The 14,711-nt window shown below is 48.7% G+C and overlaps 1 protein-coding gene across 1 annotated transcript in view; it reads right to left on the bottom strand.

Annotated features, from left to right (window-relative positions):
- LOC119379906 (phosrestin-2) overlaps positions 1–10,936 on the bottom strand; it is a 226,556-nt gene extending 215,620 nt beyond the window's left edge. Inside the window, exons 1-2 of the mRNA XM_049412120.1 lie at positions 10,905–10,936; positions 6,943–7,005 (exon numbers count right to left, since the gene is read on the bottom strand). Of these exons, the coding sequence (XP_049268077.1) occupies positions 6,943–7,005; positions 10,905–10,936 (95 nt within the window). The remainder of the gene's footprint in view (positions 1–6,942; positions 7,006–10,904) is intronic.
- Positions 10,937–14,711: the final 3,775 nt, after the last annotated feature.

Here is a 14,711-nt window from a genome sequence, read left to right as displayed (position 1 = left end):
CATCTGCGTTCGCGATGGAGTACTCGGTGGCTAGATTTTTCGATCGGATGCCTCCATCAAAGTTTTATTTACAACATTTTTCTTTGGGACCTACCCGCATCTTCTTTTTACTGACGTAACTTCCGGGACGGAAATTACATGACAAAATTCCTGGTGGATGTCAAATAAAAATACTTTCGTGCTGACCGGAAATTATGTGACAGAATTCCTGGTGGATGTCAGATACAAATACTTTCGTGTTGATAATAACTACCTATCTCACGTCATCTGCATACATATTAATGCAAGGTAAGTTACTACAGCTTGCTTGATCAAACCACCCAAAGCAGCAATGGTCACATGCGCGTGCAGCTTCGACGTTCAGTGAAAGCATGCAGCTGCTGCTTGTCTCCGAGTGCACAAAAACGAGCACAAATTATGTACTACGGAGGGTAAATCAAGGGAAGACACAAAGGGAAATTGAGGGACGATTTTATGGGGCCACTGCTGCCACATTCACATAGAAGACTCCGACAGCCGACGCGCGCTATCCGAAATGTAAAGGGCGAACGTCTCGAGCGACTTAAGCTTTGACCTTTCTCCGTTAGGGCGGTGAATGGTGCCGCTGCAGCGCCGCCAAGCTTGAGGTGGTGCTACCTATGTGCGTGGCATATATAGGCAATCTTCACCCGCCGTTAGTAGCTTAGGGGGAGGGAGGGGGAGGAGAGGGGAGGGTGTAGGAGGAGAGGGAGTGGGAGGAGAGGCCTGCTGCCGGCACGAGACGAGCCGAGCATGCGAGGGAGGGAGAGGAGAGGCTTGCTGCCGGCACGAGACGAGCCGAGCATGCGCAGTGGCGGTGTGGACGGCGCCGCCGACGCCGCAGGTGCGACTAAGAAATGCTCCGCATTTAAAAATCATGGCTCGAGCCGGAATCGAACCCAGGCATTCTGCATGGCAGTGAAGTATTCTACCACAGAGCCACGTCAGTGCGTCGAACTGAAAGACCTCTTATGCAAGCGTCATGTCAGAACAACGCCAATTGTGGTTGCAGTGTTGGCTATCTGCATTTATAACAGGGTAATAAACACTGTCTGCGCAAGCTACAGTTTAGCGATGATCTGAATACGCCGGCGACCACTACTTATGATATGCACATCGTTGAACCGCAGCGTGCACTTCGTTGTGATAAAACTGATATCGCTTTAACGTGAGTGCTGACGTTACGTCGGTCCATGAGCTTCCCTTTACACGCCAGTGAAGTCGACCTGCCTGCCAAGCTAAACGATATGTGCACAACTACTAAATTTACCCAAGACGTCGATCCACCTCGTAGCGCTTGACTCGAGGTGAAAAACCCGCCACAGGCTGCTACTCGCTGACTGCTTCTCATGAAACCTTTCATGGGAACCTTCATGGGAATCTTTCATGGGAATCGTTCATAACACAAAAGTGGAAGGTGCTTCCATAGAAGTAGGTCTTCCTGTGTTGTACGTTATGAAATACCACTCACACAGTGTGCCTCGCTATTGGGCCGGCATGACACGTTGACACCCACTGCCACATCTCCGCCTAGCATTTTGATCCGACTATGCAGTGCCTTTGCAACCCGGTTATTTGTGTCGCACTCAGATTCATGAATGAAGAAGCGCAGTTTGTAGTGCGCGCCTAGGACGCGTGGAAGCGTTGTGCTTCCCGTTGGCGCACGCCTCGTTGACCCGACGCAGTCATGACTGCGATGCGTTACGCCGAGACGCTCCCACAGCGCGTCGGTGCTGTCTTCCCTTCGCAGCTCCTCGGTGGCGGCGCTGTCACTGTCAAAGTGGGAAGCGTAGATTACGCGTTCTTGCCTGAGATCCTGTGTACGTATTTGGCGTAGTGATCAGCCCGTCTGGCTGACCGGAGTTTCGATTCCCGTTTCGGATTAATCAGTAATGTTCTTTTCTGAATTTCTTTCTATACTACCCACGTGTCTATTTATTGACGCCACATCTGTCACGGAAATGACGTGCTTGAATTCTTGGCGAACCGGGGCATAAAGCACTTTCGTGTTAAAAGCACTAAAAATGACTGCTAAGCCATCGTCACGGATGATCTCATCGTTTTGCACTCAACAGCAACACATCCGGATACACTGTCACGAAATACTCACCGGGTACCTTATGCATCCGCCCAATACGACTCGAAGGCGAAAGACATTTTCTTCTTATTCTTCTCACTCGATGTATTGATCATCCCCCACCCCCATGCGAAAGCTTTCTGCATCTAACGGTGCTTTGCGCTGCCTCCGGGATCGGAGGCATTGCAAGCTTTCTGCACATCACCTGGTTTTGCCCTGCCTCCGTGATCGACCCACCTTTGACCAAGGGACGATGTCATGTGATGACGTCACAAGTTTTGGCAATCTGTCACGTCATGATGACGTGAGTACGTGATGATGTCATCACGTGACGTCATCACGTGCCCAGTGCTCCACCCCTGGGCTGCACCCTTGGCGCTACCCAATGGTCTAACTGAAGGGCAGCAAGGTGCGGACAAAAACGGATGTTGTGTTTGTAGCACACTTTAGAAATTTGTGAGCGGCAGTCAATGCCTTTAAAGCTGCAAAATTAGGGGCGAATTCCAGTTTCGCTTTTCTACTCGTCAAGCGCCGGAACGGTGCAAAATTCGCGTACTTCGAATACCATGGGCACATTCCAAAATAAAAAAATTGGCCGCGTATCTGCGTGCTCCGCTGCAAATACCGTGTAAAGACGATAGAGGAGGCGCTGCGTCTACGCTGTGTGATATGGACGCCATCTGGCAATACATCGGGAAACATGAGCTTGTGCAGATGGTTTCTTTCCTCCGTGGCAGAGGACGTTCGTCGGCGCGCAGAGCATGGCATTTTCAGCGCAGCGGCAGCCGCAGCTTAAGAAACTAGGGTCCTTAGAATTATGTATCTATGTATTTTCTATTAAAGGAACACACCGCCTAATACTTATCTAGTGATGTTGCGCTTCAATTATGCGTAATATTTACTTTTTGATCGACAACATTCACAAGTATGGACAGCCGTACCAGTTCAAGATGGGTGGGCGGTAAGCAAGTGGTTCAACTTTTGGCCCAGTGGCTGAATCGGGTGACAGACAGACAAACAGACAGACAGACAGACCAAAATTTCTGCGTTTAAGTTCCCCAAGAAAGACTATCGTCTTTAAAAAGAAATCGGTGGAGCGACCATCACTGGCTTGGTATGCATTCATTCAGCTTTGCTATGCTTCGATTCACGGGTTTTTAGTGTCATCTAGTTTACCCGGATACCCGGTAGGTATAGAGGACAAAAAGCTGGACGACCGACTTTGCTAACTCTGCGCTAAGTTGTGTCATATACCCAAGTTTTATGTTGTCAGAGATTTGCCAGTAACCGTGATTGTGCTCAACGCCAGGCATTGATGCATCGACCAGGAATGGGAACAATGAGAGCGCGTCTCTGTAATCAAATTTCAGAGGCGCACTCGGGAATGAAGCTCGCATAGCCGGCGAAGGATGCAACAAAAGCCGCGAACAGCGTGCGAGTAATTGATTCAGAATCGCCAAAGTTATGCATGGCGACAGAGCCGGACGTGATTAGACCGCAGGCGAGGCAGGCCGTGCTAAACACGCCGCAGTCGTGGATAAAAGCCAGTCGCGCAGCCAATCGATGCTTCTTCCATCTACCTCCGCCCTCATTTCCCTTGCACAGCATTCCTTCATTTTTTTTAAACCTTCTTTGTATATTTCAGTACTTTTGTCGCCCCACGAGTCTGCGACACACGAACAGCGCGGTGACATTTACTTTTTTGCCTATAGTTTATAGCTGAATGCCAGCGCAGCGTGTGTGGCCAATGAACAATTGGTAAAATGGAAGGGGCCCGCAAAATTGGTGGGAGGCGGCTGATAAAGGGCTTAGCGTAGCATCCTAGATCTAACATAGAATATTCACGAGTAGGGAGCGGAGAAACCAAACTCGCCGCTCGCTTGCGCTACGTGCCCCGCAGGAGCGGCAGAGGCAGAGAAGCAGCTGCGGCCCGTTGAAATCCAGCGCGCCGCTGTCTGGTCAAGCGAGGCGGCCGCTGAAGGATCGCTGAGAAGGTGAGTATAGGCGAAGGTGTGCTCGCATGGCACCAGATACCGCAAGCGCGTTTTTTTTTTTTTTTGTTTCGAGTTCGCCCAGCATTGGCTCTCTTCAGAGCATCATAAATGCGCGATGTTGAAAGGGGCATTGTTGAAGAGAGGAAAGGAGACCGGCTGTGTCATACACCGATCCAAGGGTTATATAAAACACACAAAAACATACAGAACGGCTATAAGTGCCTCTGTAGGGGCATATTACTTGCTATCTTCCTTTATTCATTGCGATATAGATTTGCATTAAGGCATAATGCTTTGTGTGCATTACAGGTGTGCTGTAAAGCCTGTGTTGCATATGAATTCAGTACTTTGTGATATTTGTGGTCATGCACCAAACAATCTTAGTTGGTCGTGGCCCTTTATCGATGGGTGCCGGTCATAAGTGTTGGTGATGAGAACGTTGCGCTTGCAAGGCCGTTCGTGAGACAAAGTGTAGGTGGCGCGAAGTTCTCGTGCCGTAATTTTCGATTTAGCGTGCCAAACGAAAACAACGCAAAAAACTACGCTTGAGGCAGTCACACGTGGAAGGCTTTCTTCGCGAGCAATAAGCTAGCCTTCCGAAGTGACAATTTTTGTTGGTGTTCCTGCGCAGCAGTAGTGCTTCTGGAAGCTCTGTCATTCGAGGGTTCGTTGAAATTGACATTCAACGATTTTGTCTGAGTTGTCTTAACAGTGGAAATGTGTAGCACGCACCGTGGCACTGAGCACTTGCACGCGTATTTTTTCCCTTATGATCCAGAAACAGTAGTTGTTGTGTAAACAAGACCCAGAGAACATTCGAAAGGACCATGACCATTAGAGCACCATGGCGAGTCAGACTTTATGGGGGCACACCATCACGCTAATCTGTGTCTGTTAATCCCTAGGTTTTTACGACGTGATGATCTGGCCAGTTTTATAGTCGTTATTTCAATGAAATTCTCACTTCATAGCATGCGCTGTAGTCGGGAGTCTTTTTTGTGTGTTTGTGTCCCTTTCGCGCTTCACCACTGGACGATGAATTACCAAATCGCCCAACTGTCCGTCCTTCTTTTTAAGAAGTAGGTCTCGCTGGACAGAGTTATATGGACAAAAACACGGGTGTCGTCAGACTTCTTCACCAGAGGTACGTAAACGGTCGCAAAACAGCAAGGAATTTCCAACGATGGAGGTATCCATGGTAGAGCACTGCACGGGCTCGGGCCGAGCCCGGGTTTTTGAGTCACCGGGCCGGGTTCGGGCGGGTAAGCTTAAACGAGTGCGGGGCCAGGGCCGGCCCGGGCCAAGAATCACGGCCCCTGCTGTGCTCTAATCCATGGCGACTTTAACAATCTTTTTTTTTTCGAATGCTCAAACAAACAAACAAACAAACAAACAAACAAACAAACAAACAAACAAACAAACAAACAAACAAACAAACAAACAAACAAACAAACAAACAAACAAACAAACAAATTAGCAGCAATTACGACAGCAACGTCAGGAGCAACCGCAGGCTACAGCGCATGGTTCCAAGGTTAGCAATAATCAGCAACTATAGTAGTTTACGCAATATAACCGTGAAATAGAGGTCTTTTTATGGATATATTCTTATTTTGGTCGGCGCCGCGTTCTTCTTCATCAGGGTGCCGCTACAAACTAATAAACAGCCAGTAAGACCGCGTCCTTACTTGTACATGCAAGGAGCGCAATAAAACAACGACACAAGTGTGTCGTCGTTTTCATTGCGCTCCTTGTTCAAGTATGAACACCCAAAGACTCGCCAAAAGTTCAGTTCCTGTAAGAAAGCGTCGCTGTGCGTGAAGGTTCTTGCGCTTTTTCATTTAAAGAACTCCGTTTTATGAAGCGCCAGTGGTTGCTGTAAACTGGCGCCGATCAATACAGCGAGAATCAGTCATGTGAAACGCACGTCATACGAAAACAAACAGAAGTAGCATTTTCATTACAGCCGCCCCCGAAGTTTTAAAATCCGAGCGTGGAGCCATCATTTCACTTGCACGCTCTCGAGCCCGCTTCCGATGTGTTTGAGACTTCGTTACCGGCAGCGAGCCGTCCGGCGTTAATAACGAAGTATTAAACTTCGCACGGCAAACCCGAGAAGCTGCACGATCTAATCTCTCTCGCATTGGACGCCGGCTGAATCCGACGCCACATCAAGAGAGAGGTAAAGAGAGAGAAAGTCACTAACCGTCGCGAATAAAATACTGAAATAACCATAAAGAGGAGGCGCACGTGAACAGCAGGCTTGTGCAGAGGCAGACTTATAATTGTTTGCGCCGATATCAGTGCACTATATTTTATTGCGTGTCATAGTCCCATGTTTGCGAGCAGGCGCATATATTCCATACCGCACAGCAGCACAGGCGGAAGGAAGGAAGGAAGGAAGGAAGGAAGGAAGGAAGGAAGGAAGGAAGGAAGGAAGGAAGGAAGGAAGGAAGGGAGGAAGGAAGGGAGGAAGGGAGGGAGGCATAGACGGAATGATAGGGGGGTTAGCCAGCTCTCAGACCGGCTCGCTGCCCTGTGCTGGGGAAAGGGGCAAGGGGAATAAAAGATGATAGAAAATGTATCCATGTTAGTTGCTTGCCCGGAAGGCACCAGTACACCATATCTTTTTTTCCATTTTAGCGGAAAATTTTCTGCCTCATTGCCTCTTCGGGCTCATTGAGGAATTTAGGTTTTGTGGGTAAACGCTTACGAGGCTGATTCAAGCGTGTCGCGTTCCTTTTCCCCGTTGCTTAAGACCCTGCCTGTGGCAGGAAGCCTTGAAACACGTCGCACAGTAAACATGGTATTCATAGAAGATGCGGGAACTCATGTATAGTCAATGAAGTTCACCTGTGTCCGTGAATGCGTTCAATGGCACTTGCTCCAGGTTGCACATTCTCCTCGGTCTGCTTCCTGCATTGACGAAAATCAGATGAACACCTTCAGAAAGCGCCTGTATACAACGTCAGTGCATTGAAGGCGCACGTCGGGTATACGGGCGTGTAGATTACTCGTTTTTATTTTTTCCTTTCTGCGCGGTTTTTGTTCGTAGTAACGAAGCGCGCTGGTTCTCAGGCTATGCAACTATTCTTGCTAGTGAACCCGGTGGTGACAGTATACCGCCGCCGTGTGCGTCACACGCTGCGCTATAATGCCGAAATCAGCGCCTCATCGAGGAGCCGAAACGTCCGTTCGCGGTTGGTTGGCACTTGATGGAGACAACCGAACATTCACTTGATCTTAACTTTAACGCAAAATGCAGAGCGCGGTGTATTCTTGCCGAGTCATATCTGTGAACAAGCTGAGGAATCTAATGCCGCCTTGCGATGCTCACTGAACAGGGGCGTTTGGCTTCTACACATTCGTAGAGCTATAAAAGGCATTTCCGAACACTGCCACGGTACAATAAATCCTCAAAACCTTGCTTTTTCTTACGAAGTGGCTTTCCACACTTTTTCACCAGGAGATCCCGCGCAATTATTTATTGTGCATACGTGGGCGCTCCATATCCGTGTTCATTACGCTCTAATAGCGATTGCAGGCATTTATGTTAGGTCTTAGAGAACTGGCATTAAAAGCATACGATGCCGCAAGAGTCCATTGCTGAATAGTTTGCAAGTCAAGGCGCGTTTTTTTTCTGTTTTTTTGCTTTGTGAGAAAGACAGAAGCACGCTTGCCTTGCACTACAACAGGCGTATGTGATTGCTTCATTGCAACCTTCGCAGACCTGAGAAGTCGAAGCTGCAAAAAAATTGCTTAAAATGTTTCGGCACGACCCTTATACTCTAAAACAATGCGAACACATGGCACATGTGCGTTTGTGCATTTTGTGCAATAGCGTTCAAGCAAAGCATGCGGCGTGTAGCGTCACAGAGGTGCCAGGGTTGTATGGTGGCTTTGGAATTAGCTCGTGGACTTTCGCAAGGCACAAAAAGAACGATCCAACACAAAGAAGCAAGATTCTAAAGAACAGGCCTATATACAGCACCCTCAAGCTAGGAACTTCTCTTTTGAGATTTATCTGAATGAATTCTCTAGAAGATAACTGTGCTCATGACGCGAAAGCCTGTCGGAATGTGTGGCATTGCATGATTGTGCATAAAAATGCTAACCGGAGACTTCGGCGTGTTTGCTGTACCACTGCCCAGAACAAAAAATGCAGTTATTCACAGGAGGATAACAATAAAATGAGGACGAAAAACAGCCCACTCACTCGTTTGTTGGCTATATAATGGGCGTGCACGTTGTCAAAAATATCGGTGTATACAAGTAACAATGAGGAGGTCAGCAAATTTCTTCAAAAGAGGCACTCAGTCAGATGACATCGTCTTTTGATGCCTGTCTCAGCTGCTGGAGGTTGTGGATTCGAGGCTTGATGCCACCGCTTAGAGACTGATAATAAGCACAGGTATTCGCCGACCTGTTGCTTGAATGCCTTCCAGAGCAAACCGCTTTGGGCAAGAATGCTGCGCCGTTCAAGTTGTTGGAATTTTGTGAACAGAAATAAGCAGCCGCTAAACCTAACCTCGAAAAAAACCTTTCGAAAGTGAGGGGAACACATCTTCGACCTTAATAACACCTTGATGAAGGCTAGTAGGTTCACTTGAAGTACTGAAGTGAAACAGCTCGATTGAACAACTACACCTAGAGAAACAATCAGCACAGACCCAAGCGCGTGGTCTGTGCTGCCTGTTCCTAAAACCTTCGAAAGGAACGCAGGTAACCTGACGCACGTCTTGTTCACTTCTCTGCACTGAGAGAAAAGCATCGAGGGGCGAAAAGAGAAGCTAAGAGATAGAGCCCTAGTTTCGTGCGTTCTTGAACGTGCGGATCAAGTCCATAAACGGTAGTAAAGATCCGTCGATATTGTCACGTTCGCTCCTTCTTATGTTTCTGTGTAACCGGTCTGTCACACGTATAATCACTGCCTTTCGGGAAGCGCGCCCGAATGTCTGGAAACTTTCCAGATTCTTTTAGAATCTTCTGATAGGCTTGAGCGCGCAAACGCGAAAAGTTGAGTTTATTCTGCAACTAGCGCTGCCACCAGCGATAAGATTCGAATGTTCGACGCCGCATGTATAAATACCGACGCGCCCAACCGCAGATCAGGGGGGCGATCGGAGATCTGTTCGTTCCGCTTGTTCGTTCTCCTGGGGAAGAACAAGCGCGCTGATTGGCTGAAGCGGGAGATGCCACTCAAGGCCGGGGGGTGTCGCCATTTCTTTTTTTTGCTTGATCTTTTCTTTTTTGGTGGCGTCATATCGCGTCATAACGAGTAGGGTGATCGGAGATCTCTGTTCTGCGCCGTTCGTTCTGCACCCATTCTGGCGGCGCACGCGATTAGCCGAAGCCGGAGAAACCACGTCTCTGAGGGGCGTAGCCATTTTTTTTTGCTTGATCTTTTATTTTTTGGTGACGTCAGACCGTGTCATAACGAGCACGTCGTCTGCTACAAACGAACGGATCGCGAGGCCGTTCGCACGCGTTCTCTCGAGCGAACAAACGGCTTCGCACGGCATGATGCGGCGGTTGCGGCTGCCGCAACAGCTGATTTTCAGAAAATATGGCGCTTGCGACGTGTGCTTCTCTTGCAGTTGGAGGTGCGAGATGCGTTTGAAGCCATGAGCGAGTGCGGCGTCGCTTTCAGTTCTCGAAATGAACAGTGCGAACGAAATGAACGGGCCTGCCACTGGGCTGTGGTCTTACGCGCAGGGACTTGGTTCAAAAGCGCTACCAGCTCTTGCCACGTGTCGTCCCGGTCCTCACTCGTGAACGACGGCCCCAGCGGGCGCGACGGCGTAGCTATCTGTGGGTGCTCTTTTATAAAAGCCAGCAGAAACTCCCTTTGACGATCCGACTCCCGGGAGCCAAGCCAGACATTCCGGTGGGACGACATTTTGAAAAACTGCTCCAACCGCTACTTTTCTTTTTTTTTTTTTTCGCTTGGGCGACTTAACATAGCAAGCAAGTTAGAAAAACTAACACCAATGAATATCAGCACTCAAAGCTATTGCTGTTTCAGAAACTGCTTGAGCTTGAAAAGAAAAACAATATCTTTTCGTATAACAACTGTATTTATTAGAAGGCGAGAAACACTTCGTTTTGAAATATTCGGTCCCTTTGCCGAGGACAAACGATGCGCGTCTACTTCCGGAATGCTCGCCGCTCACCGCTTGACGATTGGCTGTCCTCTTCCTCTCGGCGGAAGAGAGCTGCGTACCGCCCACTTTTGTGACGAAACACTGCCAGAACGAACGCGGAACGAACAGAGATCTCCGACCGCCCCCCCCCCCCCCCCCCCCCCCCGATTATGGAAGGCCGACGCTTTGTTCGTCGTTATCAGTGTGCAGTGTCTATAGGCACCGTACAGTCAAGTTATCCATTGCGACTGCAGCGCCAGAACGCAAGGCCTAGCGGATAAAAAAAGCAATAATGAGACGGGGTACACGGCATCATTAATAATCATCGTCAACAACTAGTATCCTCTAGCGGGCCCGGGTCGGGCCTGGTCATGAACAAGCGCGCCCTGGATTAGTTTAGAAATGAGCGCCCGGGCCCGGGTCAGGCCCGGGCTTCGAACGACGGGCCCGGGCCGGGCTCGGGCTGGGTACGGTCAAGTACGCCCGGGCCCGGGCCGGGCTCGGGCTGGGTTCGGTCATGTACACCCGGGCCCGGGCCGGGCCCGCGCTTGGAACCACGGGCCCGGGCTGGGCTCGGGCTTCATAAAGCGGGCCCGGGCCGGGCCCGGGCCGCAAAATCCGGCCCGTGCAGTGCTCTAATCGGAACCACGCGGTGTTCATTCATGGGCTGACCGGGTCGCATCGTGGTCGAAGTCGTAGCCCATTATACCGGTATGTCCTGAGAGTAACCAAAATATTTTGTCGTGTCTTTTCGCAAAAGATTGATGTTAGTAATTTCTTAGCTCCCGTACTAGTTTCTCGCTATTCCTTCGGCGTAGGGCAGATTCTGTAGTTTTAATCGTTCTAGCTGCTCAGTGGCTACAGGGGGCGTTCTAGTGCTGAGCAGGACGAGGTCGCCGTTTCTGTTCCTAACTAAGCCGGCCATATTCTGTAGGGCGGTAATCTAAGAGCGTTCAATATCGCGGTTTAGTAAAAAGAAAAAGGAAGCCGTTATACGAAAGAAATCCTTTTCATCAAAATTAGTCTGTACCCCGCCACTATGGCGTCTTTCATAGCCGTTGTGCTTGTGTATAACGTTAAGCCCCATCACTGAATCTTTAATTAAAAGTAACCAACCCGCAGATAACCTTTATTTACTTATACGGGGCTTCCCAGCTAACGCAACCCGAGCGTGCTTTGCTTGCCTTTTAACTATGTTTAATTAGACCAATAATTGGTGCACACGAATCTCGTAGGCACACAGAAGTGGACATATGACAAATACCGGTATTTCTCTTCTTATTTCATTAAGCTTTGGTAACGTTAGCTGGGACACACCGTATTTCAACGTGCAGTATGTATCCGCAATATGAAGGCAAGCACTCACGTGAGCTTGAATTCGCACCGATATGCGAGACGCTCAATCTCTCTCTTTCTCTGTCTCTTTACAGCGCATTACCTAACTTGCAATATGTTTTGCATTGTTTGACTGTGACGGACCCTGGGCGACAGCTTGTGTTTTTCTGGAAAATAAAACATTTGACAAAGGTGTAGTGAAAACGCAGCTGGCTAGAGGCACGCCTTCTCTCTTCTCAGCCACCACTGGCAAAATGAGGTGTGTGGCTCCCAGCCGTGGCTGTGCAGTTTCATAAACGGCAAGTACTCTCCTTTCATTGCATCCAGAAGCACCTTTCTTTTCTAGGCTTTCGCAACATTTCCAGATTACCACCGTTGTAGAACGAGCGGCGATCGATGCTTTGGCTCCGGTGCTTATCCCGATCACTGCCGATGCCCCCAGGACGCCCAGCACACGAGTCGCACCAAATTGGATCTCTACGGCATGTGGCCACGAGGCAGGACGGCAGCGAATGCATGTATCGCTCCCTTCCGAGGCTAATCTGAGGAAGATGATGGCAATTGCTGCACGTAAAATCTGTTCCGAGATCAAATTAGCGTTGGCGTCCATCCGCCCTTTACCCGGTAGTAAACACATGACTGTTTTGGGGTGCGTACCCTTCTTTTCGTGCTTTGTCAGTTCCCTAGAAGGTGTGTACAAATGCTATGCCTTCCGACACGAACGCCGTCGATTTGTAATTGACGCTTCTCATGATGGTATGGTGTGGAGATGTCGTCAAGCTTGTTGTTTAGAGATGTGACAAATAAACATTCGACGTATGCTACATGTATATATCTCATTGCCTCCACACGGGCGTGCTCTTTGGTCGCGTGTAAATGTGTATACCGTCGATTACTGTCGTTTCATTCCTTTACTACACATCAAAACTTTTAAAAGCTGATAACCATTACTACGTACTGCGTTGTTACTTCTTCTCTAGGCCATATTTTTTTCTTTCTTGTGTACAAGCGAAGTTTTGATGGTCCTGCACTGTGGCCAATGCTGTGCTCGGTAGGGGCATCAAACATGAAATCTCTTCATGAGGCAACACAATTCAATCGCCGCCTCGACGATCGCATTGCGAGATTAAGATTTCGACGAAACTTAAGGGTGATGTTTAGAAGGTGGAGGTTCAGGCGCCTTAGAGTCTAAGCCTTGTCACGGCAGGCACCGGTATAGATAGTATTAAAAATGTGGGCAGCTTGCACTAGTGCTGCAAGGCTGGAGAAACAGCCTTGCAACCGAGCTTTTCCCAAGTTTAGCTAAGTTTTGCAAAAGTTTAGCTAGGTTTTGCTGGTGTTACGAAGTTAAGCTAGGCAATGCAAATATTTTTCCCAGTATTCCAAAGTTTCAGCTATATCCTCCGAGTGACGTCATGACCACGGCCGCTACATAAAAAAAAAAAGGGCACGGCCTGCTGCGTAGCGCCGAAGCAGCGTCTCGGACATACAGTTCTCTGTGCGTTCGCTGTGGCGCCAATTCTCGGATTCAGCTTGTGATGGAGAAGTGCTTCCGCAGTTGCGTTGGTATGCTCATCGCTGACTATATAATCAGGCCGTAAATAACGCTTTTTCTAGTTACACATTACAGGTAGAATATTTAGTCATCATTAGAAGTACTAAGACACAGATATGAAAAGGTTGCAGCAGGATATGCAAATCTCTTGTAGAGTGGGCTTCATGTACTCTCCGTGGCGGTTGCCCGCGTGACGCTATCGCGGAATGCGTGAGGAGGCAACGCACTACTATCGAGAGCTTCTGCCTGAAACATTCTATCGCTATGTTTATTCACTTCACGGGAACACATGCGTCCGATAGTAGAAAACTGCAGGAAAGACGACTTGTATCCATTTTCCGAAGTAACGCAACAACTCACCCGAAATCAAGAGGATTCGTAATTATTACGAATTGTCGTCGGCACACTCTTAATCATGTCCTGCTTAAAGTTGCAGTTTATAGCCCGGAAACGAGACGAAAAATCTAACTCCTATAGATAGTGTGTTTAGCCGGCACAACCTGTAGCCGGCGCCGCCCGTAGCCGTTCCGCAGCGTAGTAGTTTTCTCAGCGGCTCATATCATAGGCGGGACTCAAATAGGCCGGAGATTTTTCGTCTCGAATCCCGGCTAGTTACGAGGCCGGCTATGGAGATCTCCTCGTTCCGCGTGAGCCTAGCTACGGTGTGTCCCAACTACGGCACGTCCTAGCTATAGGCGGTGTATGAAGCGGCGAAACAAAAAATTGATTTTCAGCCTCCTTTTAAGCTCTAATCGGAGATTTGGAGGCTTAGACACATATTTTATGATATACATAATCCATATACACAAATTACACTCAGAAGTAAACCACAGAAAAATTCACAACAAACACTCGCGGATTCGAACTCGCGAACACTCGATCAGCAAGCGCGTACGCTAACCATTACACCACATCACGCCGCGGCGACAGCGTTCTCAAAGAACGGGGGTTTATATGTACCAATAGGTCGCTACACACTGGCGTATTAGTGCAGTGGAGATCGTTATTATACATGAAGCGTTGACTGATACGTAAGGAGACATTTTTTAAATGACATTCGTGAAAATATATACGGGGTCACTCAAGTTATTGTTCGGAGCATGCTTGAAGCGAATTTGCGTGTTTGGTATAAAAGGTAAAACTGTTCCGCATATATTTGGCACTGGCACCTCAGTGACATTTAGGGAATCTTAGCGTGCATAATACCCCAGTTCTATTCAGATGAGCCGCCAGCCTGTTGCCTTTCGTGGATTGAACGAGTTTTCAACGAAGATTCGCTTGCCGTGGGACGTGAGCTCGGAATCCATCCGTGCCAACCGCACAGCGACGTAGCTGTAGCAACGACGTAGCAACGACGGAGAATAGCCGTGTTCTAAGTAACGTCGCTGGCCGCTTCACCGCCGATGGTTACCGGGCCGGTAGCCGATATCGTCACTAAGCTTATTCAGTTTATTTCGAAGCCGTAGTCGACGGTGCTTCAGAACAAAGCGCTCACGCTCATATGCCAGGATCTTTTACTTCTTACCGTTGTTGGCTCGACCCTCTCCGCGTAATAATTACACACTGAGATGAACATGCGCTGATAACCG

Source organism: Rhipicephalus sanguineus, chromosome 1, assembly GCF_013339695.2.
Source record: "Rhipicephalus sanguineus isolate Rsan-2018 chromosome 1, BIME_Rsan_1.4, whole genome shotgun sequence".
In the NCBI taxonomy this organism is placed as follows: Eukaryota; Metazoa; Arthropoda; class Arachnida; order Ixodida; family Ixodidae; genus Rhipicephalus; species Rhipicephalus sanguineus.
The sequence above is the reverse complement of the archived record's forward strand: the minus strand, read 5'-3'. Positions and strand labels throughout refer to the sequence as shown.